Source organism: Leopardus geoffroyi, chromosome A2, assembly GCF_018350155.1.
Source record: "Leopardus geoffroyi isolate Oge1 chromosome A2, O.geoffroyi_Oge1_pat1.0, whole genome shotgun sequence".
Taxonomy (NCBI): Eukaryota; Metazoa; Chordata; class Mammalia; order Carnivora; family Felidae; genus Leopardus; species Leopardus geoffroyi.
The window spans coordinates 127,837,755-127,865,054 of NC_059331.1; the positions used below are offsets into that span (position 1 = coordinate 127,837,755).

Consider the following 27,300-nt stretch of genomic DNA (forward strand, 5'->3'; position numbering starts at 1 on the left):
CTACAAATGAAACTACCAGACAATAACTAAAGAAACAATGATTCTGAAAGCAGTAAAGATGGGAAGAAATTTACAAAGAAGACTGAATTAAGAAACTAATCTCCAGAATTGGGGTTAAGATTCTTTCAGGCAAATAGCCAAGGTTTCTTCCAGCTCAAACAATTTAGGATTGGTAGGGAGAAGAGGTCAGCTGTCCTGAAATGGCAGTTATTTTAATAAGACTGCTTCCAGTGTGTGTTTGTTGCGAAGATTCATCTCCCCAGAAGCAAGGAGTGTGTTATTTTGTGTCTTTATCCAAAGCACCTAGTCCTGTACCTGAAACACGGTAATAGGAGGAAGGGGCGGGAGGAAGAACAGGACTGAATTCCAGAAGCAAGGTTTATTTAGAGTTTATTCAGGCAGTTTCTCTGAAGTTGAGAAAACAAGATAGACAAGCAACATTGAAAATGTTGCCTGGGGCGAGACTGTGACACGCCTTGATGGCCAGGTTAAATAAGTAAGAAATTGGACCTCATGCTCTCTCAGCAACAGTAAAATGATGCCTCCAGTTCAGGGAGCACCCAGGCCTACAGGCCAATAAGATTTCATAATGTGGGTTTTCATCATACGCAGGAATAAGGGGAAAGATCCAGAACCTGCTCACACTTCTAGTGGTAGTGTGCAATCATGACCAACAGCCTTGTTAAAAATGCTCGAACCCCAGCCCTCATCTACTGAATCTAAACCTCTAGATTTGACACGTGATCTGCATTTAAATCTGAGAGCTCCTGTTTTGGAAAATGAAAGTACCCCAGGTGGACATGACACAGACTTACTATCTAAAAAGTAAAACACTACATATTATATTATAAATACACTAAAACCATTGCAGTATATATAGTAACTGGGCAGATTTTATGGTGTATGAGTCAGATATTTACAAAATAAAGCATAAGAGTTCAGATTCTACTTAACAGATTTTTTAAATGTGCACTGAATCACATAGGTCCACAGAGGATCAAATTATAAACCTAACTGATTCAACAATCATATTCCCAATAATCTTTTCAAACATGACCCCCATCCATCATCAATTGGTGTCTATCTAGTTTATCTCTAGACTGAAAACTCTATGAAATCAGGGACTTATCTTTTTCATCCCATCACATGCTTAAATGTCAAATCTGAGCAAATAGATTTCTCCCTCTTTCACTCCTATGCCCCAATCTACAGGAAATATTAAGATTTTTTTCTACTTATTTTCCTATGAATATAAGTTAGAAAATGTTTTATGTTCTATATTAGGAGTACCCAAAAGGGATGTTAAAATTGAGTATGTTAGTCAGATAATTATATTAACATTTTATCTGGCTGTGCAAATCAACAAATTTATCAAGAAGACAGCACTGTGGAAATAAATAAAGAGAACAGTTCAATTTAACTGCAATATGTTATTATTAACCTTAGCCAAGATATCAAGGAGGTTAATACAAAGCAAGCTTTTTTTTTTTTTTAGTTTAGTTATTATTTATTTTGAGAGAGATAGAGAGAGCACAAGTGGGGATCAGAAGTGGGGGGGGGGGGGAGAGAATCCCTAGCAGGCTCCACACTGTCAGCACAGAGCCTGATGCAGGGCTCAAACCCACGAACCATAAGATCGTGACTTGGGCCAAAATCAAGAGTCAGATACTTAACCGACTGAGCCACCCAGACGCCCCGTGGCAAGCTTTTTGAAGGCAGACATTTCAAGAAGATTTTTATCTGGTCCCATTTTCTCCTTGGAATCAAGAGAGCTACCCAGCATTTGATGTCAGTCTCTAGATCTATTTCAAAATACCCTTGCATTTCCTTCCTCTCCATGGTAAATGGTTTTCTGATCATTTCTAGCATAGGCTGACCACTCTTCCAGTATGATACATTCAGACTAATCACAGGGAAGTCTGTAGTCATTTATGGTTTAGCTTAGAACCATAAGGCTCCCCAATGCCCTTAGAATAAAATTTAACATCCTTAATACGGCCTTACAAGGCCTTGAGAATTGAGGCTTATGCAAAACTCTCTAGCCACATTTTGCCCATTTCAAGGGCCTCCCCCTGCACCTTTGTCTTAGATATCTGCTTAAATGTCACCTGCTCCAGGCTAAATTAGGTCTGGATGCTTACGTTTGTCCTTTGTGACACTTAACAATTATAACTGGCTAATTTGGACTAAATATTTATTTGTCTTTCTTCCCTCCTGGACTTTGAGAATCACGAAGGTTGGAACGACCTTGGGCTCAACACATTGCCTGGCACATCCGGGAAGTCCATACAAGTTTCTTTTATCGAACATACGCATGCATAGTTTTGTTTTGTTTTTTTCCTCCTGGCATGGCTGTTTCTGCTTGACAGCCCTGGGTTATAAGCTGGCAGATCCAGTACAAGTAGCCTATCTAGGAGAGTCCAGTGCTTTCCAAAAGCTGGTGACAGGCATTCCAGCAGCCATCAGGGCAAGGAGCGTCCATAATAAAAGTCAGGTTCAATCACAGGTTAAAAAAAGGGAGAACTCAGCAGCAAGGCACATGTGAACGCAGAGTCTTTAACAAGGCCACAGCTGGCAGCAGGTTGTGAGAAAGGCACAGGAGAGAGCAAAGGGGCAGCACAGAAGAAATGCTTAGAGTCAGGAACCCCAGGAGAGTTGAGCAGACAGGGCAAGGTGAAAAGCAGGAACATTTTTCTTTGCATTCCTGCCTGCTGAGAGCCGGTCCTGGGGCACTGGCTCAGGTCTGCAGGTGGGGGCCCGTGCCGGTCACACCTGGCAGAGGGCAGCTTGCAGAGGTGGCGACAGTGGCTTCTGTTGAACAAATCCAGAATCTTGTACCGTAGGCGGCAGAAAAGGGAATGTGGCTGGGTCAGGAAATTTACAACATTCCTGGGCTCTGGTTTGCTCAAATTAAAATGCCTATGCCCGTGAAAGTTCTTTGATCAAGAGTAACCAAGACCAACATAAAGTGGTTTAAGTAAAGGGGTGGGACTGAAAAGCCCCGGCAGGTCCTCTCTCAGGGGTGCAAAGACAGGACACAGAAAGCAGAGAGGGAAATCAGGATGGGAGCTTCTCCCTCTCCACCGCTGCTGACTCCCTCGGGGGGCCTTCATTCCCACTTACCTCAATCCTTCCTGCAGGCTGGTTTTACTCTGTGCGCTTACAGCTTGCTCTACCAACTATTTGGCTTGCGGGATGATTTATCTGCCATCAGATGTGATTCCATATGACTGCCCGTTCCGGCAAACACCACCACCCAACTCACCCCTGAATTTCAGATTCCCAGAAGAGAGTATGGGGGACCCAGCTAGGATAATGTGTCAGCTCGTGGTGCCGTTGGCTCTGTGACAATAGGGAAAGGACACAGGGCACCAGGCCATAGAGCTGTCGTCTGGTTCCTGCCCAGGAACCAGGGGCAGGACAGCTCCCCAGGAAAAGACATGCCTCAGTTTGCTTTATATATTGTTTGGTGGCAGTGTTGGTGGTTGTCTGTGGACACGTGACACTTTCTTCAGGGAAGAACACACTCCAATCGCGAGGCTTCCTTAAACTATTTCACATACAGCCTTGTATTTATTCTCCCTAGCGAACCCTCCCTTGTAATGATCTTCAGTGACTCTCCAACACTTCTGCCCCCAAGCCAAGGCAAAACTAAGACTACACATGTATTTTATGAATGTATGAGAAGCAAAACAACACATGCAACAGACTCTTATTTTTGTTCTCTACTACAGTCCATTCTTAAAGCTCTTTCAATTGACTAAAATGATGTAACTCCCACTAATGAGGGATGATCTACAGTTTGAAAACCCCTACTATTAATTCTATTGTCCTAGAATCTTATCATCCAAAAAGTCTTGCACTTTCACATTATACCTAAAATAGAAGAAAGTTCCCCAATCTTTTCTCAGAAATACCTCCAACCCCACAAGATTTTAGCCACTTTTAGAAGATGAGCCAGGTTGACATGAGATGTCTTGTGCTTCAGGACACCAACCCAAAACAGAGAAAGATGTGGTTAACAAAAATGCCCCTGCTCTCTCTTTATTAGACAGCCTACATCCACCGTACAAAAAAGGGCACGCTTGAAATAAAAATTACCCAAGGCATATGCACAAATTTGAACTGTTTTGATTACAGCGATCTTGAGCCAGCCACAGGACGCTCCTGCTCTCATTTTCTGTAGCGACCAACGTAGACACGTACCCCTGTGTTAGCCGACCCAGTTCAGAGGTGTCATCCACCGTCTCTGCACAAAGCTGACCCTCCCATACAGAGGTGAAGCCAGTTCCCCTGGACTCACTAGCTTTGCTCCAAATGGAAAAGAGGCTCTACTGGTGATGTGTGTACCTCTTCAGAAGTTTTAAAGCAACCTACTTGGCCCAACAATGCTGATCAAATTGGGTTATTGGGTCAAGGATGTATGTTGAGTCAAGGGCTTTCAGGAGGTCAAGAGCTGGTAGAATGAGGACTTTCAGCAGAGGAAACTAGGGAGGCAAAAGAAGATGATGAAAGAATCTATTTTCATCTCCAGCACCAGAACTGGTATGTCCCCCATTTCTGGTACGGCATGATGAGGCGTGCCGAAATGCCTGCCTCACAGCACAGCCCAAGAGTGTGGGACACTGGCTCTCGAGTCAGACTTCCTGGGTCCAATCCCAGCCTACTTCCTTACACCCCTGACCCTCAGCGGTGCCCTCTGTAAAATGGAACATGTAACAGTAAAACCCGGTTCACAGGCTTTCCATGAAGATTTAATAAGACAAACAGTCCATGCAAAGCGCTTAGCAGACAGCTTGCCACAGAGCAAGCATCCAATAAATGTTCATGGTAGTTGTTCCCCCCACCAGAGCACTCCCGAACTGGCCTGCCAGGATGCTAAAACTCACAAAAAGAGTGTGGTCTTTAAATGAATATATTTCCCAAATTCAGATCAGACATAGTTAGCCTGCTCAAAGACCCATTTGGTGACCTCCTCCCTCCTATAATTATTTGGTTCTTTCCTCTCCTTCCTTAAAACCTGTGCCCATTTCAAGACTATGTCCCCCCACTAGACAGTGAGATCACGAATGCAGAGAATGGAACATATTCTTCTCACTAGGCCCTTTGTGGAGCCCAGTACTCAAAGCATGACAGTTGAAGTGAATTCCACATGGTTAATTGAGTGATCTCCTGACCGGGTAGAATATACAAGTCCCACGGACACAATCCTTATCTACCCAGGTTCTGGGAGGATCAAGGCCTTTGAGAACCAAGAGCATCTGGGAAGTGAGAATGGCATAAAAAGGGATGCCCCACAAATGACCCCATTTCCTTCCCAAAGGTTGCTGCAGCCAGCGTGGCTAAGAGAGCCCAGATGAGGCTTGGCCATCTCTCTTCCTACAAAATAAGAATTAATCTAAATAAGATCCTACCAAAGTATATCACTATACTTCAGACATTCTGAAACAGGTCTTAGTAGGGGGTTAACAGTGGAACATACAGTCTACCAAAGGCATCCTTCACTATGCCCTGTTCTCTCTTAATGCTTAGGTTTAAGGATGACAAAGCAACTTTCCTAAAAAGAACGGTATTAGTACAATCATACTACCTTGCACAATTATATAATCCATACAATCCAAATGAAAATGTACAGTTGACCTGTGAACAGCATAGGAGTCAGAGGCACTGACGTCCAACTCAGTCAAAAATCCACATATAACTTTTGACTCCCTCAAAACTGTACTATCAATGGCTCACTGTTGACTGGAAGCCTTGCCAACAACATAAACAGCTGAGAAACACATATTGTGTATGTTATATGTATTATATACTGTGTTCTTACAAGGAAGTAAGCTAGGGAAAAGAAAATGGTATTAAGAAAATCATAAGGAAAATACGTTTACAGTACTGTACTCTATTTATTGAAAAAAATCTATGTATAACTGAACCAGGGTAGGTCAAACCCCTGTTGTTCAAGGGTCAGCTGTACTTTGCTAATTTCTAGGGAGTGGAACACTACTTGTTACAACTTCCTCCAAGTTATCCTTTTAGGGAATAAGGAAGCCACAGACTGAAGCTGGCAACAAATGCTCACAAGAAACTGGCTGTAACTTCCTGTATGTATTTTCGTGAGGCAATTACCATCAGGATCAGTGGTCTGGGGTCCACAGAAAAGAATCATAAACAAATTGGGGCCTGGGCAGTGGGGACAGAATGTTTCCAGGAGATGGCCTAGAAAGCTTTGAAGAAAGACCCACCCAGGTCCAAGACTCAGCTTAACCACTGCCCATCTGCATGACCTATACAACCTGTTGCTTAACCTCTCTCTCGGTCTCACCTTTCTCATTGTAAAATGGAGACAATAATACACACATCATCAGACCGAAATGAGGATAATGAGCTAGAATGCTTATTAGCAGTCTCTCTATATAAAAATTTTTTGGAAGACAAATTCCACCAGAATACTTAAACACACAATTCACAAAAATAAACAAGTAGAATATGTCTAACTAAAAATCTTCTTCATAGTAAAGGAAACCGTCAACAAAATGAAAAGGCCACCCATGGAAAGGGATAAAATAATTGCAAATCCTGCATCTGTTAAGGGGTTAATACCCAAAATATATAAAGAACTCACACAACTCAATGGCAAAAACAAACAAACAAACAAACAATCCCACTTAAAAATGGGCAGAGAAACTGAATGAACATTTTCCCAAAGACACACAGATGGCCAATAAGTACATGAAAAGGTACTCAACATCATTCATTATCAGGGAAATGCAAATCAAAACCACAATGAGATATCACTTCACACCAGTTAGAATGGCTATCATTAAATAAATAAACAAGTGTTGGCCAGGATGTGGAGAAAACGGAACCTTCATACACTGTTGGTGGGAATGTAAATTGGTACAGCCAATAAGGAAACCTGCATGGAGGTTCCTCAACTCTTCAGAAATAAAACTATCATATTAACTAACAGCCCCACTTTTGAATATTTATCCAAAGGAAATGAAAATAGGCTATCAAAGGGATATCTGCACTTCCATGTTCATTGTCACATTATTCACAACAGCTATGGTGTAGAAACAACCTTAGCGTTTGCCGATGGATGAATGGATAAAAGAATATGTGACATATACACAGTGGAATATTATTCAGCCATGAGAAAGGAGGAAATCTTGCCATTAGCAAGGACATGGATGGACCTTGAGGGCATTATGCTAAGTAAGATAAATCACACAGAGAAAGACTGATACTCCATGGTATCACTTAAGTCCAGCTCATAGAAACAGAGAGTGGAGAAGTGGTTTCCGGGGCTGGATAGGAGACAGGGAACATAGGGAGAGGCTGGTAAAACAACACAAACTTTCAGCTATAAGACGAACAAGGTCTAAAGATCTAATTCAAAATATGATGACTACAGTCGATAATGCTGTGTTATATAGCTTGAATTTGCTAACAGAACTTAAATGTTCCCACCAAATAAATAAATAAGCACATGAGGTGATAGGTGTGTTAATTAATTAGATGGGGAGAATCCTTACACAGTGTATACATATGTCAAATCACCATGTACTTTAAAGATCTTACAATTTTGTCAATTATACCCCAATAAAGCTGAAAAAAGATACACAATTCACTTTTTATTTTTTATTTTTTCCTGCCTCTGTCTCTCTCTTTCTCTCTCTCTCTCTCTCTCTCTCTCTCTCTCTCTCTCTTTCATTCGGACATCACCCTGAAATATAAAAATTTCTGGGGCAGAAGTTGAGCTTGTGAGTAGCTAAACCTTAACTTTCTGTAAGGATTTCTATGCTATGCTTTTGCTGAACACTGCTCAACAACATAATATTCTCTCCCACTGAAAAACCAAAGTTAATGGCCCAATAAGCAAATGAGACTATTTTGGAAAAATGCACTTGGATAACATGAGAAAAGTAGGGGAGGTGCCTTCCTGAGGATATTAGAAGAGAATTACAAGCAACCGTCCATCAGTCACAAAATGCATTAGCTTGTCGAGCCTGGAGAATTTTTCTTCTTTCAAATTACAGGTGATATTTTATCTCTGGCAGAGGGGGGGAGACCACCTCATATGCAAGGGAAAATCAGTAACTAAGAAGAACATGTACAAGTTTCAAAAATTAGTCACCAGTTACCATGGTAATACAAATATTACCTAACAACTCACTGGGCTGTAAGTAACCAAAATGAGGCTAAAATGGAAAATGGGCTCTATGTATAGGAGTATTTGCACTAACCTAACAGCAGACTAAAGGCAGCCCAGGTTTGCCCCTGTGACCCAGGATCCAAGGTCTCTCCTGCCCTGTGCATGACATGTGAGTTCTGTATCACATGCACACACAGCTGTGCCCACTAACAGCTGCAGGAGGAAGAGTGATGACATTCTATTTACAAACAAAGAGCGATGATTGGGAAGATGAGTCTTCTCATTCCCTAAACTCTTAATAAAAGAATAATCTCTGCTACTGCCCCCTGAAGACAGACAGACTGGATGACAAACACAGGTGGCGGTCCCTTTCAAACTCAACATTAACAATGTTCTCAGGCAACACGAGATTTTCTAAAAAACAACTAAGATGCCTGATAAAATAACAATTTTCCCAGGGTGCCTGGGTGGCTCAGTTGGTTAAGCGTCCAACTTTAGCTCAGGTCATGATCTCACGGTTCACGAGTTCAAGCCCAGCGTTGGGCTCTGTGCTGACAGCTCAGAGCCTGGAGCCTGCTTGGGTTCTGTGTCTCCCTCTCTCTGGGCCCCTGCCCACTTGTACTTTGCCTGCCTGCCTCTCCCTCTCTTTCTTTCTCTCTCTCTTTCTCTCTCTCTCTCTCTCTCTCTCTCTCTCTCCAAAATAAATAAAACATTATTTTTTTTTATTTTAATAATTTTCCCACTGTTCTGAGTAGTTTGAATTTTCTGTGTATACATTAATTTTCATTAGAACAAAAGCATAAATATTTTATGAATTTTTAAATTATTCCAAGAATTGGCTGCACACACACTTCTAAGTCAAACTCAGTGCATAACTTCTGTGGTACACACAGTACTGGTACCAAAAAACAGCCCCAGAGCTATATCCCCCCAGGTGGTCCTAGGGTTTCCATTTGAATTCCATGGAGGCTCTTAAACTGCAAAATCCTAGGCCATATCCAAGGCCAGCTCAATCTGAGTCTCTAGGGGTGGGATCTGAAAATGTCCATTTCTAAAAGGTTCTCCTTGCAATGAGTATGTTCTACAGTCTGAGAATCTCATCCTAGTCATCTACAGTACACTGAGGTCTCCTGCCAATGATGACAGGTTACAGGATAGCCACCAGGGGACACAAGCCAATACAGATTAACCAAAGGCAGGGATATTGTGATTCCGTGACTTTGGGCTGTGGTTTACCACAACACAAGGTAAAAAAAAAAAACCCAGCACAATACACGTCTTGTATATGTGTGTGTACGACACAAGGATTTACAAACAACACAGGTGAAGTGCTGTGATCTATTCTACTCTCATTTTTTATGCTGTTGCAACCAACAAAACTGATAGCACTGCCCACTAATTGGTGATATTTGAAAAATCCATTATAACTTCTATCGCCCTATAATTATATCACTCAATACTTTTTATACTTTTTCGTATTATGCTCCAAATAGTAGGAAACCATCCAATCTTTTCTGATAATACCCTAAAAGTTGTAATATTTTAGTTATCTTTAAAAGGTGAACCGAGGGGCGCCTGGGTGGCGCAGTCGGTTGAGCGTCCGACTTCAGCCAGGTCACGATCTCGCGGTCCGTGAGTTCGAGCCCCGCGTCAGGCTCTGGGCTGATGGCTCGGAGCCTGGAGCCTGTTTCCGATTCTGTGTCTCCCTCTTTCTCTGCCCCTCCCCCGTTCATGCTCTGTCTCTCTCTGTCCCAAAAATAAATAAACGTTGAAAAAAAAAATTAAAAAAAAAAAAAGGTGAACCGAGTTGAAATGAGACCGTATTCTGCTTAAAGATATCCACAGCAATACGTTTAACTGCTAACATTTAACTTACTTATTTATACCCTCTTTACCTCACGAAGAAGAGCATGCATATTATATAAATCAGTAAAGAATCAATGAAAAATAGTAAGAAAATGAAGCTAAGGGAAAATAAAGACAGGAAACTAAGTGTTTGTAGAACACATCAAAGAAACAAGTAAAATTAAATATAACACAGGCCAGGAAATCTAGTCCACTTGTTGACTCTCAGCTTTCTGTCAATTAGTAGGAAGAGAAAAACATGATCAGTTATGAAAATTCCAGTGTCCATCTGGGAAGAACAAAGCAATTTCTGAGAAGCATTCCCAAGTCTGTGGCTATACTCCTACTGGGCTGGACTGAATTGCCATCTGCCCCCAACCCCCATACACCCACACTCCTCTGGGGACAGCAAGCCCTCACGGTAACTGCAGGACCCTCGTTACAGCCTCCACCTTGCACAACCACTTGATTCACAGGTAAACTGATGGTCGCTCCAGGGACTGCTGATTGGGAGGAACAAAGTCTGGAGCCTGAGGTCACCCAATAACCCCCTCCTCTAAGAGCACTTTGTATTCACTTCTGTCCCAGAACTGACTACCTTGTTGTCAGGAAAACTGTTCAGGGGGCTTGAGCCTTTCCTCCCCACCAAGTCCACAAAGTTATAAAGTTCCATGAGGACAATATTGACTCTATGTATTTCAGTGAATTCTTCATTAAACTAACTAAACACTAAGCTCTTCTAGAAATTCCCAAAAGGCAAAGTGATTGAAGCACAAAAACCTAAACTTATTTTTTGATTGTATCATTTACTACTCGTGAGATATTGGCCAAGCCATTGGACTTTCATGGTTCAGTTTCTTATCTGTGAACCAAAGCCAATACTGTTTACAACACAGGTTAGTCTTGAGGAAGAAACGCACAAACAGATGTAAATGTGCCTAGCCCAGTTCCTTGGCACACAGTAGGTGTTGAATAAATTATTAGTTTTCCCTTCTCCTGTCAGGGATCTCTCGGAGACATTGCTTTTACTTGCTGCCACAACCACGTTAGTCCTCACCACTCCCTCCTTCTCCTCCAAGCTTCTTAAAGAGTAAAAAAAAAAAAAAAAAAAAAAAAAAAAAATCCCCCACGAAGAATGCAAGGTTCCCTGAGCCACAGAATACTCAGTGTCTACACAATGCTGCCTTTGAAAAGGTTTCTTATCATCGTTTCCACTACTTTAAACAGGACTTAAGAGATTGTTCTTAAAAAAAAAAAAAGCAGTCTGAGAAAGGAGTCATTAAACATCAAATAAATGCTGTAACCAAGGAATAAGAATGACTAGTATATGCACAGTTAGAAGGCAAATGTAGTTGCTAAAACGTGATACAGAAACATATCTGGTCTTCACTCCTGAAGACGCTAACTATTGCCTTGTTCATACTAAAGTAGCAGTCTTTGCTCTGCACACTCTATTTTACAGATGATAGAGGTTTAAAATTTAGATCAGCAGGTCTAGTCTAGTCCTGAACACAGGAAATATCAGTCATATTTTAATTTTTTTAAATAGAAGTGTCCCAGATTAAATAATGTGGTTGACCTACCTTTTCTGTGATATAGAAGTTGGAACTATCGGCGTGCTGCAGTGCAAAGTACTCATGGTTGGCAAGGGACCACCTTAAAAATATAAGCATAAACTGATCAGAAAAACAAAAAAACTGGGTCATTGTCACTTTTACAGTGTGACCGAATTAGAAGGATGAAGCACCCTACACTTGGAATTTGGCCAGTACCCAACACATCCCCCAGTGAGCTTCCTAACGCTGGAATGACATTAGCCCACCTTGCATCGCCCTGACCAATCATTTCCTCTGTGGATCATCGTGGTCCTACTGCACACCTAGTGGATGGAATGTGGCTCACCTTGAAGCATTTCATCTTCATGGCTTTGAGGCAGGGGTGTTTAAATACAATGTTATATTCCTCCCCCATTTTGAAGGAATGGGGCAGAAAGAGGAACACAGAAGAAATGAATGCAATTTAAATTTTTGATAATTATTATATTCCAGTGGTCTCTGTTCTGCAATTCCTAATCACTATGCTTGCTGCATATGGAAACATTCCAATCAAGTATCCCAGGTCTTAAATAAACTCCAAGTAACACTGTCTTCATAATTCTGCTTTGGAGCAGAAAAACCTCATGCAATTCTATACATGCTTTCCCTTTGGATTGTTAAGGCCAGCCAAAGAGAGGTAGGAAAGCTGTAACACTGTCAAGTTCCATGGGGCAGCAAAACCACACACTGACTTGTCCTTTAAATTCTTTCGTCTTCTATGGGAGCCTGAATGGTCCTCTCAATTTATACCAGATGAGGTGTGTATTTAACCTCAGGAACTTCAGACTGCTCCCTGCTGAGTAGGATGAATGAACCACAACTTTTCAAAATAAATAAAACCGGCCCCAATGTGCACACACCAGCCATTTCACACTTTCTGCTCTTTGAGGAACAACAGAAAATTTTTGGTGTAAGAGGGCATGTAAATCGTACAGAGTGATTCTTGATGTCTTTGCGGAGGTCAGGTAGTGACTTATAAATAATGTTATAACTAAAAATAATAATAATAGAGCAATAATACTTGCTCAGGAATATTTTATTAGCTTCCAGTTTGTGGACTGAAGCAACTCACATGTATCCTAAGTAACACTTACCCATCACAGACTTCCTTTATTATTGCAGACAGTGGTTTTTTCTGCAAAATAGCAAAAAAAAGGAAATGCTGTTAGTTTCATTTCATCATTTTAAATTAAAAAAAGAAGAAGAAAAGGAGCCTAATAAAAAGATATCTAAGTAAGGAGAACTTCCATTTGCTATTCTTGGTTGTTGTCAAGGAGTCTGGTGTTTTTCTCAAGGTGTAATCTACCGGCCGTCACCGCCCGATATATTAATGATTTACTATCCTTGTGGTCCCTTTTTCTATTCTTAACATTATTAGTTGAACAAAACATGCATCATATTTAACGTAGCTGCGTTAAAATCAAGATGAACACAGAGCTCTGTTCAACGATCTCACAGGCAATGAGAGCCCCAAGGTCAAACGATAACCAGAATTCCTCAGGATCAGTACACGAAGCAGGCAACCAGCAGTGTGGTGTTACGCAAACAAGCTTGGATTCAGGACATTTTTATGAGAACGTGTGGCAAATGGAATAGGAGGCATTGCGAAATTGTTCCTACAAAGTGCATAGAATTCTTCTCCTAACCGTGGCCCTGACAAATGCCAATCATGCAGCAGCTTGAGCTGGACACACTTGAGTAATGAGACCATGACACCATGTGCCATGGTGTCAACTGGCCGGCTGACTACAGCTGTGCTCCAGGCCTAACAGCCACAGCTGTGTTCCGCTCCGCCTGCCCCCAGAGAGAAGGAATGCAGCAAAGAGAGAGACACACACAGCTCACCCAGTGATGTTGAAACCTCTCTACTTTGGACGAAAACAGACCCCCTATCTATCTCCGTCTGGGGTGGGCAGTAGCATGTCAACCGAAAGAACAAATCACAGGCAAGAAATAAAGGGGGCAGAAAAATCAAAGAAATACAACACATGGTCTTGGATTTTTCAGATACAAACATATAAAAAGCTGTCTACATATAAACATGTTCTGCTTCTGTCCCTCTGAAGGGCAATGTGTTATGGGGAAATGAATACTGACTCAAGCAGAACCAATTCAAATCCTAGCTCCTTAACTGGTCTGCAGTATAACCTATATAATTCCCTTAATTTGCTGAACCTCAACTAATTTATCTGTAGAACGGGCATACGACCTACCCATTCCTCAGGGCTGCTATAAGAAATAAATGAGAATTAATACAAAGAGCAAAAAAATCAAAAAAGGGTTAAGGGTTAGGATTTTGGCTTATTACTCTCTCATGTCACAGAATAGCCCTGAGACATGGTGTTACCATGTCTGCTCTGACAAATTAGTGAATTCTGACCACTGTTCACAGTCCCTTCTAAGGGTCTCCAGCCCTAGCTAAAAGTTGACTCCAGCTCAGTCCACAGTGTTCCTCCAACGAACTCCTGCCCACCAGAGATCTAGTCTCTATGACTGAGTCCACCACTATGTGTTCAAAAGAATGTCTGACTAAACTAAAAATCCAGTGGGAAGAAGGGGAACCTAGAATCACTGAGGAGTGGAAAGATGCTGGGTTATCCTGACATCCTGAGTTGGTCTCCTTTCTAATAAGATGAGAAATGGAGATTGGGTTCTCCAAAGAAGTTACATGTTATACAAGCCAATGGCTTCACAAGAACTTATCCACTGTTTATGGCTTTAGCTTTGAGTGGAGGGGCAATGATGTTCTCACATCCAAAGGACAAAGGAATTTTAGGAGTAAAACTATGCCCATAAGATGAGGATTTTGCACTTCCAACTGCCAGAGCCTTCTCCAGGCTATCTGTATTTTATGAAGACTTATCACTCCTAGCCTCCTAATCTTACTTTTTGCACCCTCAAAACTGAAATCTAAATAACAAGACTGGATGTTAACCTTGAATTACATTGAAACAACAGATCAGACCAAGAAAGCATTGCTACCGAGGTAAGAGAAGGCATCTAACACAATAGCTCCCAGAATCAGATTTCCTAGTTAAGGTGTCATAAAGGAATTTCTTAGATTTTCCTTCATGTCTGACTCATAGATTCAGAACCAAATTTGAACAGACAGAAGTCTATGGGGTACTATTATATCTGGAATATTCTCAGGCTGGATAGATGAAAGGAGTAAAAACCATGGAAGAACTTAGAGATTTAACAAAGATTATACAAAGGCTCTAAACCACTGATGAAAAGGAATCACAGTTAACTGAACATAACGCACCCATAAGGCAGCCTTAACCCCTCAGAATAAATGCTATGGCCCACGCCCCACACCTGTCTCCTCTATTCTTCTTGCTGTTCCAGTGAAATATTAGCTCCCACCACCCAAAGGTAGTGCCAGTGAACTTTCACAGTCCTCCTCTCCCTTAATTCATCTACCTTATTTGACACTATTACTACTGCCTTCTTTTGGAAACCCTCTTTCCAGAGCTTTCATGGTATTTCCTTCAGTCTCCTACAGTGTTAACCAATACACCATCAGTAAAAGCCAAGAGATCCTTCAATTGTTTCTCTTTTGCCTCTAACTTCCTAATGCCACATTTCTGTTCTGGTCTCTTCCGCTTTTGCTTAATCGGTCAGTTCCTCATTCACTTCAACTGCCCAGAGTGTAAAGTTCTGGCTCCAAATACTCTCTTGCACATCTCTGACAGCTTGCTAGATACAACATTTAACTCTCCTTCAGGAATCTTATTAAATACACAAACAAAAACCATCACTCTCACCCATCAACCTGCCCCAACAACAGCAGGACCTCAAAGGTCCCACACCCCCACCACGATGGCTCCCTCTGGTTGCACCGCTTCTGCTCAGAAGCACCTACAGCCTTCGTTTCTTCACTCTCCAGCTCAACGGAGTTAAAGGCACGTCATGACTTCTCACCTCCTAACTATTCTCCTAACATACAGACACTCCCCATCCCAACTCCTGCTATCAGACAAATATTCCCCCCAATGCCATCGCCTCTCATTCTTTGTCCCTAGTCCCAACCACTCCGGAGTGCAACCCCTTCATTACTGATGACTCACCACAAATCCTCAGTCAGATGCTCCACTGGCACATCAAACTCTGATTCCTATCTGCCATTAGTTCCTACACTGCCTACATGGGGCAGTTTTTCACATACATTTGTAGAGAATTCATCCTTGCCTTCCCCTTTTCTTTACTCTATTTTGTGATATATGCATTTCCACTGAGTCTCATCATTGTTGCCTCCACAAACTGTCTCCCCTTTCTCTGTTCCAGACCTTACTACTACCTCTGTAGAGCTCTCAGGACACTGTCACCAGATCCTTGCAAATAAGTCTCCACATCCCCAGTTTCTTTCTCTCCAATCCCTACATTAGCCATAATTGGGTAAAATCTGACTTTCCCTACAAACTTTGCTCAGGTCACTCTTTTTTGCCCCAATATCCTCTGTAGATCCCCAGTGACCGTCACCAATATGATATAAATCCCTTAGCTTGTCATCCAAGGCCTTCCACAATCTGTGCTCATGCAGTCAAACTTTCTACTAATGCTGTACATGTTATTCATGCTTCTGGATTAGTCCATGATTCACCAAAAAAAAAAAAAAAGGAAAGAAAAGAAAAGAATTCCACTTCCATACTTACACTTTATACCATTTGTTGAATGTCCCTCTCCTTTCTGTTCCAGTTCTAACAATGAACTCTTACTACCAGTAATATCCATTTCAAAGCAGAATATCCACCTTTAAGCAGATGTCTCTGATCTCCCCAACCACACAGACAGAAGTCACTCCCTCTCTGTACTTAGCACATTAAATAAGTCACTCCCCAAAACTTTGTATCTTTGTCTTATCTTCTTGTCCCTTGAGAACAAGCCCTCTTAATTCATGTGGGTTAATCTTCTCCAGCCCTCAGTACTAGTTACCATAGTATATAGGTGCTAGTAGAATCTAAAAGGAGACTCAATGCATTTCTGTTGAGTGGAAAACCCACACATTCACTTTCTGTCAAAAAACAAACAAACAAACAAAAAGGCTTGAATAAAGGAAACTATTTGAAGAATAGCCTGGATTAACTAGCACACACCCCCCCCCCCTTCCTACCATGTAAACTACACTGGGTGGCTCTAAGCAGCTGTTGGCTAGAAGTTGTTAGACACGTGAATGCTGTCACTACTCCCTGCACAGATGCCTCTCGAAGGAGTTATGTGATTCATGGCTTGGAAAAGCATTGAGCAAGCTAGCTGATGACGAGTGTAATTCAACAGGTGATAAAACAGATACCCGTCAAATGACCATCACCATCCGTTAGCAAGGTCACACAGGTGAGCAGCACTATCATAAACTGGGACTGAACAAGATACCCAGACAGAAAACACTAGTCTGGTGCCACCGCTTTTCTCATTTCCTATACAAAGCCCTTAGTCTGACGTGAGTTTCCTTGTGCCACTTACATTCCAAGCCAAAGGCCCCAGCTCTGCCTATGTTTTGGTTAACATTTGCTCAAGCGGCATAGAATGCTTCTGCCTATCTCCCCAGTCTTCTAAGTCTTGGGAGTATGGTGACACTTTGATTGCTTTCTGTAGACCTGAGGAACAATTTGTCTTTTACTTCATTGAGAGACAAGGCTCAGGAGAAAAAGAAAATTTGGTCTAAAAGGCAAAAACTGATTCTTCTTCCTGATTCCATAAAGCCTAAAGGAGCTAAAAATAAAATTCTATACTCTATTTGAATCTATCAGGATTTAGAATATTGAGGCAAAATTATTTTAACTACCTAGGTATGTTTTCGTAACTTAAAAAAAAAATCGTAACTGCGGCGCCTGGTTGGCTCGGTCAATAGAGCGTGGAAGTCTTAACTTCAGGGTCATGAGTTCAAACTTACAGGTTGTGGAGCCTACTTAAAGTTTTTTAAAAAGTAACCAAATTCCTTAAGCTTTTTGTTTTGAAGGTCAAAACTATCTTCTTGGCCTCAGCAGTGAGCTGAGATGGGAAGAGCAGGAATGTTTTTAAGGATAACCAGGAGGGTTAGACCGTTACCAGATTGCACCTTGCAGGTGATTAGGGGTGGCCCCAGACCACCACACTCTTTTCCTCATTCCCCTTAGCAACAGTGAGGTCATCTTGCAGCATAGAAAAGTATTTCTTCATTTTATATTTTTCTGGGGAAATTTTAATGCTGGCAGAAATATTTTTATTTGTCAAAGTATGCATTTCCATATGAATCTGATTGGCAAAGTACCATGTGCCAACAGTTATATTCAAGGAGTAGCTTTTTTTGTTTTTTTTTTTTTTTGTTGTTGTTGTTTTTTTAAGATTTATTCCTCCCTTTTGACTTTAACTCTTATTCTCCAAAAGAATTCCCTTATCTAATGGAATTTATCAAAGACAGCGAGTCAGGAGAGCAAATTTCCTATACAAAAAGATTTGTGTATCTACTTTTCATAAGATCAGCTACATTTTTGCGAATGGCCAAATTCTCTAGCAATTCATTTTTAATCTGTGTCTCTGGCAACACTCTCTTCTCTCTATTCGTTAAAGTGGGTGTTGGTCTTTGCTTTCCTTTTTATTATCTCTCCCTTGTCTTTAATGAAATGCCAGTATCATAAATTCCTGAATCCATGCCTCCCACTCTGACCCTCTTCTAAGGTCTGGTCCAGCAATACCAATAACCCCTCGGGCAGATCCATGTGGATGTCCTGCCACCCCTTCATGAAAGCTTAACACTTCATCTTCTTCCTTACTAAACCAGATCTTCCTCTTGGCTCCCTTTTATCTCTTTAAAAAAAACTATGCTCTCACACAAACCACATGGTTCTTTTAAGGCATCAGAGAATCCCAAGAAGAAACATCCTTGGGAATCTCTGCTTGTTTGTTTAGGGGCAGGCAGTGTCCAGCCTGCCTTGAGGCTCCTTCCCCTGGAAAGAACCCCACAGTTCTGCCACATCCATGTCCCTGTCCCTGACATGCCTCCTATGAGCACAGTTCCTGTTTAACCACCTGTTCCTATCCGTTGGCAGAGGCATCTGTCCTGAAGACTCACCCAGCCCAAAGGCTCACCTCAGGGCTCTTAAATCTGTCCGTGCACACACTGCTCCCTTGACACTGACCCATGGAGGCTGATAGCACCCCCAGCGTTGTGACCACATGCTGTGAGCACCTACGGATTATGGGCTGGAGTTCTAGCCTCCAACAGTCACTCGTCAGGCACACGCTTGTCCCAAAACGGACATCGCCCAGAAAACAGAGCCTGGTTTCACTGAAACCTCACTCATTTCAAATGTTTGTAATGACACAGGGGGGAAAGTTCTTATGTGGTGACATTAAGTTAACAGACACCAGGAAAGCATTGGGAATGCTGAATTTTTATCCACTCCCTGCCTTTCTAGATCTTCCCTCAACTATGAGCTCTCATCTTTAGAAAATGACCTCCTGGGCTTAAACTCCAACTTCTGCAACTCTGGGTTTTGTAATCCTTAGGTTTATGACTTCTCTCAGTGATTCCGTTTTCTCTACTGAAAATAAACACAGTACCTCACACACTGTAGTATCATGAAGATGAACTGAGATGGCACAGGTAAAACCTTTGAGATAGCACCCAGGACAGAGTAAGACACTGCATAATGTTATTTATGAAGAGCTTCTTTCAAAATTCTTGTATCCTGTGTTGCCACTTTACAGCTACTTTTTTTAAAAGTTGATGAAATAAATACATGAATGAATATCCAATTCCTCTTTCTTCTTTGAGTGACTCCAGCCCCGTTGTTGCCTTTGGCTCTCATCTCTTCCTATTCTTCATTCTTCAACTCATTTTCATTTTGTCTGCCAACTCAGTTACACTTGCTATGGAGGCAGAGACCACCTCTGAGACACCTCTGTCACTTCCCAGGAGAGTGGCTGCTGGGCCCCCGCAAGGCGGGCAATTAGCAAATATTGTTTCATTAAGACCACATCTTCTTTTTCCAGACTTTCAGCTTCTTTCCCTTTCTTCTGGTATCTTTCTGACAGCCGCTAAAGCTCACACAGGAGCTAAAATGGAACATAGCAAGAGGAAAACAGAAGCAATCTCCGATCCCCACCATGCGTCTGCCCTTCCATACGGCCAGCGTCTTACAGTCCTTTAATTGCAAAACTATTTTCCACAAAGACTTAAAGTTTTTGGTTTCAGTGTGTTAAAAAGCTTTTCTCCAATGCTTTAAAAGAATGTGACAGATGCTTTATTCTGACACTTTGAGGCGATACAGCACAGCACTTGGGATTTTACTTTGCTTTTATAGATGGAAATTCATTGAACATATTCTGCACAGCAGTTATGAGTAATGTTGGCCCAGAAAGAAAAGAAACCCAGCTTCCACATGTCAGGACACCTCTGAGAAGGGATACGCATGTTAACTACGACTTAGCCTACAATAGGATTTGGAGAAACTTTAATGTACAGTAACCCGCCTAGTTCCCAGAGGTGCTTCCTGACATTGTGTCAATGACACAAGTCATCTTAGAACAGCTTTATCCTCCCAACCCCACCCCAAGGAGCCCTATGATGAGTCTCCATGCTTCAGAGCCATTTACCTCCATACTTTTGTATGGAGGAATGTGATGCTCTCTGAGAGGGGTGTGTGTGCCTACTGTCTTCCTATGGGCAGCCTGAAAAATCTGAACGAGAATGACAAAACCACACTTTCCTGGGCAAAGTTAGCTGGTTCTTGGAAAGCAAGTATTTTGATAACAGTTCCAATGTGAATCACTGGCACAAGATTCCATTGTCGGAAGTGACAAAGGGCTTTACAACTACATCTCCAAAGCAGTACAACCATGCGGATCACGTTAATTTTAAAAACTGAAAGATGATAGGCTATGCCACCTTTTTCTTGACAAATGATTTGTTTCAGAAATGGTTTCTTTATAATGACTTGTTTCAAGCTTCATGAAACTAATTAAATATCACATTTTAGCAAGATAAAGTAGAATCTTTGTGTAAAAAAAATCATTGGACTGTGTAAATGAGCAAAGACATAAATAATTAGCACTTTTGTGTGTTAGTGGGTTACACACAAGTGAAAAAAAACCCTTTCTCTTTGAGGTATTCTGATATTCCTCCTCAGTAGAAACTGTATTTCCCTTCAATTGGAAGGGAAACTGAAATTTTAGAAAGTGACAAAAGTATGAAAATGAACAATGCAAAAACAAAGCACGACTGATACCAATTATCTTTTTTGATTCTCCTTCCTAGTCCCTATTTTATATTATCCTAATACCAATGTTGCTAGGGACATAAGAAACATATTTTTCCCCCAAATTTCAGTATCTCAGGCAGCAATAACAACCAATCTCTTATTTCCTATCTCCCTCTCAACTTTCCCTAATATCAGTGCTTTCCAAGAAGTATGCCCAGATGACTCCCCACTGGCTGGCACACCACTATACTCCACACGCTTGCAACCAAGTGTTCTCTGTGGAAAGGAGGGATTTGTACTCCAAACCAGCTGAGGTCATAAGGTCGGCCTACCCTCACTCCTGTGAAATAGTCTACTTGTTTGTGTCAAATTCATATGTGGAAGGTTAATAAGTATTTATGTGCATGATTTAAAATTTAAAGGACAGGCAGGCTCAGTAGGATAAACAGAAATGACTGTGGACCCACATGAGTAGGGTATTATCAGTCTAGGTGAGCAGATACAAGAAAGCCAGAACCTTACTTTGTTCAGGTTCAATTTAAAAACAGGATTATGAAGGTTTATCAACTGCAAAGAAACCAAGATTCGATATAAGACAGCAGTCAAAAGCACACTGAGAGGAACTGGTGGCAAAGGGAGTTTTTAAGAAGCGAGTTTATTTTTTCAATTTCTCCCCCTCCTTTATTTCTTGACTGTCTTCGTTATGTGGTGGGTTTACTTGTTTGTGAGTGGATACACCAATGCCAATTCATCCTTCTTTCTTGAATGGTAATGGATGTGCTGGGACATCTGCCAGCCAACAGCGGAAGGACATGGACTTTCAAGTCTCAAATAGATGTCCCATGAATGGGGCAATGGTAATCTAAGGCTGAACCATAGCCTTGAAGAATAACAAAACAGGCTCTTCTTGAAGGGTTTGGAATATGCAAACAATGGCCACAACCTCATGCACTTTCTAAAACTCCCTTAACTTTGAGACATCATCAACCTAGACTTTTATTATCTATCATCACTTGGCCAGCCTTTCTGACACTTATGGTAATAGTAATAGCTACAATTTATTGAATGACTATCATATATCCCCTATAAGATGATACTACTAAGTCTATTTTACAAATGATGAAACTGTCATAGGATCGTGAGATGTTAAGTAACTCGCTCAAAGCCTTAAAACATCTAGAACAAAGCCAGAATTTGAACATGGACCTATGTCATTTCAGAATCTGCGTTCTTTAACTCCATCCCAAATCTGAAACCCTGGCAACCATGAACAACAAGACCAAGTGCCCAGAGCTAACACCCAAGGGGAAGCTGGCTTCTGGGCATCTTGGTTCCTGGCATATAGTGAGTTCATGATAAACATTATTTAATGCATGATGTTTCAGCACTTTCATGAGAATAGTAGATGCCACTGCCTTGTGACGAAACCCTAAGTGAACACTGAGACTTCCGACATCCAGTGGAAGAATTCTCTGTGCTCTGGTCCCCCTCTCACCTTATGCTCAAATCCAACATCCAGCCCTCACTTCTGTGTAGTTCCCTTCTGTTTCGGGCCATTGTAACTTGAGTGTGTATCCTTCCATAACCTCAGACTCAAAACCTACTCCAAAACTCTTTCCTAATTTGCAGCTTTTACTCATCTTCTTCTAGTTTGCCAGAAAATAAGCTTGGAATCAACATTATAGCTTCCTTGCCCTTCATATTATTGGCTCTTCGGCCCCACCAAGTCAATCTCACAGGTGACTCACTAAACCTTCTTCTTTATTCTGCTTCTGGGTACAGAGGAGCAATTAAAAACAGATGATATCTGGGTTGCTTAGGGTACTTTTGGTTATAAGTCTAGCAAATGCAAAGCCATGGCTCATGTGGCATATGAACAGTGTCATACGCATGAATGAGAGAGGGGTTAAACAGGCAACTCAGAGGCAAAAGGTGTCTAAGTCCTATAAACAACTCTTGATGATTAGGACCCATCCTGAGTTTTTAAGCAGGAAAGTGACATAGTCAAGTGCATTTCCTAATGACAGGTGATTGCACTGGAGGTTGAGAGACCAGTTAAGTGGACAAATTGGCCAGTGCATTGAAACCCAAAGAAAATCTGAAAGGAGGTACAGTCCATACAGATACCTGCTTTATTCTCCTGTACCCATTTGTGTAAGGTTTCCATGAAGACCGTGAGTCCACCTAAATATCCCTCCACTATCTTGATAGCTGCTACCACCATTCGCTATTCACACAAGAAATCTCGGAATCATCTTTAACATTTCCCTCCTCTTCACCTGACACCCCCTACATATAATCAATCATCAATTTCGTGTCAATTTAATCCTACTAGACATCTTGATGAGACATATGCTTCACTTCTTTCTATCTCCCATCACTATCCTAAGCCACGGCATATCACTCCTTGCCTGGACTATTGCAAGGGCTGTCTAAATAATCTCTCTCATTTCATTTTACCTCTTGCAAAACATACAAATGCTTTGGAAGAGAAAGACAGCAAACCTATTTCTGCCCTCAACCGAGAATTCCGTTTAACTGAGCAAGAATGACCTCTAGCATTCTGCTTTTCCTTCTGAAAATGAATTGCAGATTTTAGGCTGCTTTCAGTAGGGACATCTTCTAAAAGTACAAATCATACCATGCCAATCCCCTGCTTATAAACCTCTCCTTTTCTTGTGGCTCTTGGATAAAGTACTAAGTCCATTTAGCTCCGAATAGCAGAGCCTCTACTGATCCAATCAGCCAAATCCAGAGCCTGTGTTCTCTCCCACTGCAGAATTTCTCTTCAGTTCAGGAGAAGTAAGATATTAGCTAGGATTTCCTCAAATATTGCCTCTCCACCATTCATTTTGTCCTTTTTTTATGTTTATTTATTTATTTTTGAGAGAAAGAGAGAGAGGAGCAGAGAGAGACAGAGACAGAGACAGAAAATCTGAAGCAGGATCCATGCTATCAGTACAGAGCCCAACATGGGACTCAAACTCACAAACCATGAGATCATGACCTGAGCCAAAGTCAGATGCTTAACTGACTGAGCCACCCAGGTGCTCTGCATTCTTTATTAGTAGGACTGCCAGCTAGACATAGGTTACAACTTCCTAATGCATCCTTTTAACACAAATTCACAATCATATTTTTCATTCATCTTTTGAGCTATGTTCTGAATGAATTCCGCATTCTCATTCTCCAAGTTATCAATTTTCTCTTTAGCCTAATCTACTCTAGGGTTACTCTGTCTGTGCATTCTATTGTTTTTATTTATCTTTTGTAGTTTTCCTTCTTTTTTTATATTTCACTTACCATATGTATATTTTCCATTTCTAAGATTTCTAATTGATTCTTTCTGATACCCATATATTCCTCAATTTCTATCTACCTCCTTTGTGTTCATGATCTGCTCATGGAGATATCGTGCTCTTGCTTTTAAAGTTCTCCCTTTGGGAGATATCTGACACACTTGTTTTTAAGCCCTCCCTTGTTGCTCTCTCTGTTCCTCCACATTGCCCAGGGAAAACAGGGCCAGCCAGAGCAGCAGCAGCATCAGATGTGATAAAAAGGGAACAGATGCAGGCAAGTTTACTGAGGTAACTGATTGGACAGAAAAGCCAATGGAGAGGGAAGAGCCTGGGAGGACATACAGTTTCAGCTTCGGCAAACTACGTGTATGTTCTCACCTATCACCTGGAAAAGGAAAACATGAAGTTTCTGGAGCAAAGCAACACAGGTCTTGGAGTAGAAGGCATGATAGGCATGATAGGACAGTTTTGAATATATTGAGTTTGCAGGACAAGGGACATAGATGGCCAAGGCAAATAGGCTGATACGTGGTTGTTTATATGGGTCAGGAGGTCAAGAAAGAAGTGAGCCAGAAATAACCAGCATCCTATCGTGATGATGCTGACAAACCCAAACAGATCACCACAAACTTGTCCCAGAGTAATGGTCCATCTACAATCATTTTGAAAATGGATATATCTTATCTCAAAGCCATTTGGTTGTCTTTTGATCATGGATGGCTTTGATGGAAGGACAAAAATAAATCTTCCCAAGGGTAATTAATAAAATGTAATAATATATTTAGAATGCATGGTGGGAACAAGGAAAGGCACGTTCCTCTCACCAGGGCCACCCACTTGCAGAAAGATTTCTCTGCTGAAATCTACCTAGAAAGCAAACTAAAATCTGCAATTCATTTTCAGAAGGAAAAGCAGAATGCTAGCATTCATTCTTGCTCAATTAAACTGAGCTCATGGTTGAGGGGAGAAATAGGTTTGCTGTCTTTCCCTTCCAAAGCATGGCAAACTCTATTTTATGAGGTTATATAGACTCTGTCACACAACGAGAGGGAGCTAAACCAGAAAAGGAAATGGCCCGGTCACTTTATTTTAAAGGAAGTTTAAGTAATAACAGCTACAATACCAAGTCCAACAGTTGCAAAATCAGATGAGGAATGACTATTCCTGTCACAGTGTCATTCTACCTTTATTATGACATCACACAAAGCAATAGTGCAGCCGCACACGGGCTTTGTCACATCTTTGTCATGTGGAACAGAAGGAGCTCCTGCAGGTGCTATGTTTGGACACCGTGTAAAGTAAGGAGAGGTGAAGAATTAGTAGGACCATTTTACTGATGCGGGTACTGAATCACACACTGAAGGTTACTGTGGGAACCGGATGAGTCGCCAACAGAGAGAGTCAGAAATTTAGAGGGCCTCACAACAGTGATTTCCAAATCTGGCCCCAAGAGCATCAGCATCACCAAGGAGCTTGATAAAAACAGGAATCCCTGGGCCTCCGAATGTACCTACAAATAATCCTCTCCGTATGTTCAATATGTTTCGTAAGTGATTCCAGCAAAGAACCAAGCTTGGGAACCACCGATTTAGTCCATTCTCAACAGAGAGAAATTCGTCAATTGCCCAGGGGACATGTGGCAATGTCTAGAGACATTTTTGGTTGCCAAAACTGGGGGAGGGGATGCTCCTGGCACCTAGTGGGTAAAGGCCAGGATACAGCTTAAATCCTACAATGCACAGGACAGCACTCGTAACTAAGAATCATCCAGTCCAGGGTGACCTATGTGGCTCAGTAGGTTAATCGTCCAACTTCAGCTCAGGTCATGATCTCATGGTTCATGAGTTCGAGCCCCACATCAGGCTCTGTGCTGACAGCTCAGAGCCTGGAGCCTGCTTTGGATTCTGTGTCTTCCTCTCTCTCTGCCCCTCCCCAGCTCACACTTTGTCTCTCTTTCAAAAATAAACATTTAAAAATTAAAAAAAAAAAAAAAAAAAAGAAAGAATCATCCAGTCCAAAAGTTCAGTGGCTCTGAGGCTGAGAAATGGTGATACAATCCAACAAGTCAGGAAAGAACAGTCTAGAAAAATTACCGGACTTTTAATTTTTGCAATGCAAAGTTGGAACCTCGCTTTTCAGAAATCCAATCTCATTTTCTCGATTCTACGGGATTTTAAAACTTTGTGTATTGTGGTAACCTACACACAACATAAAATTTCCAGGGGTGCCTGGGTGGCTCAGTCGGTTAAGCTATTGACTCTTGATTTTAGCTCAGGTCATGATCTCATATGTTGGAGAGATCGAGCCCCACATAGGACTTTGCTCAGGATTCTCTCCTTCTCTCTGCCCCTTCCTGGCTTGCACTCACATGCTTGCTTGCTCTCTCTCTCAAAATAAATAAACTTAATATGAAACATAAAATTTCCACTTTCAACCATTTTTATAAAGGTTTTTTTAACATTTATTTATTTTTGAGAGAGAGAGACAGCGAGCGAGCAGGGGAGGGGCAGAGAGAGGGAGGCAGAGAATCCAGAGCAGGCTCCAGGCTCTGAGCTGTCAGCACAGAGCAAAACTCAGGGCTTAAACTCACAAAATGAGAGATCATGACATGAGCTGAAGTCAGACGCTTAACTGACTAAGCCACCCAGGTGGCCCTTACCATTTTTAAATGTACGGTTCAGTGGTATTAAGTACATTCATATTGTGCATTCTATGTGCTATGTGATCTTAAAGTTGTGAATTCAAAACTTATTTTGGGTTCAGTTGTCATTTTAGCTCACCAGGCTGTCAATATTTAAATGTCGCAGGAATTATGGGTTTTCAGGCTACAGAACTGACTTTAATGCAACTAAGTAGAAGTTTGTATTATTGGTTCCAGTCTTGCCTGGAACACAAAAAGCTTGTGCCAATCTGAAAACTCATAACTGACTGCTAGTGGTTACCATTATTAAGCAGAGTGTTGAATGATGATCTCACTGAATCCCCACAATGCCAGGAAGGATGTATGAATACTGCCAATTCTTTCTTACAAAGCAGGAGGCTTGCCCCCAGTCACACAGCTCTCAAGTGGCAGCCCAGACTTTCAGGCCCTATCAGTCTGCCCACTGCCCATGCCTATAAGCACCAAGTCAAACTGCCTTACCAGTGTCCAGCCTCAACAGGATGTCTCATTTCATGAGGTGGTTCCTTCTGGAGTAACCTAGGCCAGTGGCCACATTGCCCCTCAT

At 41.6% G+C, this 27,300-nt stretch overlaps 1 protein-coding gene across 11 annotated transcripts in view; it reads right to left on the minus strand.

The window, feature by feature from the left end:
* The window catches only part of ELMO1 (engulfment and cell motility 1), a 734,972-nt gene that overhangs the window by 397,043 nt on the left and 310,629 nt on the right, over positions 1 to 27,300 (minus strand). For all 11 annotated transcript variants that reach the window (XR_006716458.1, XM_045495324.1, XM_045495323.1 and 8 more), the window contains 2 exons: positions 12,687 to 12,727; positions 11,581 to 11,653 (listed from right to left, as the gene is read on the minus strand). Coding sequence is in view for 10 of the 11 variants with exons in the window: in XM_045495324.1 (XP_045351280.1) it covers positions 11,581 to 11,653; positions 12,687 to 12,727 (114 nt within the window). In the remaining variant the exon portion in view is untranslated. The remainder of the gene's footprint in view (positions 1 to 11,580; positions 11,654 to 12,686; positions 12,728 to 27,300) is intronic.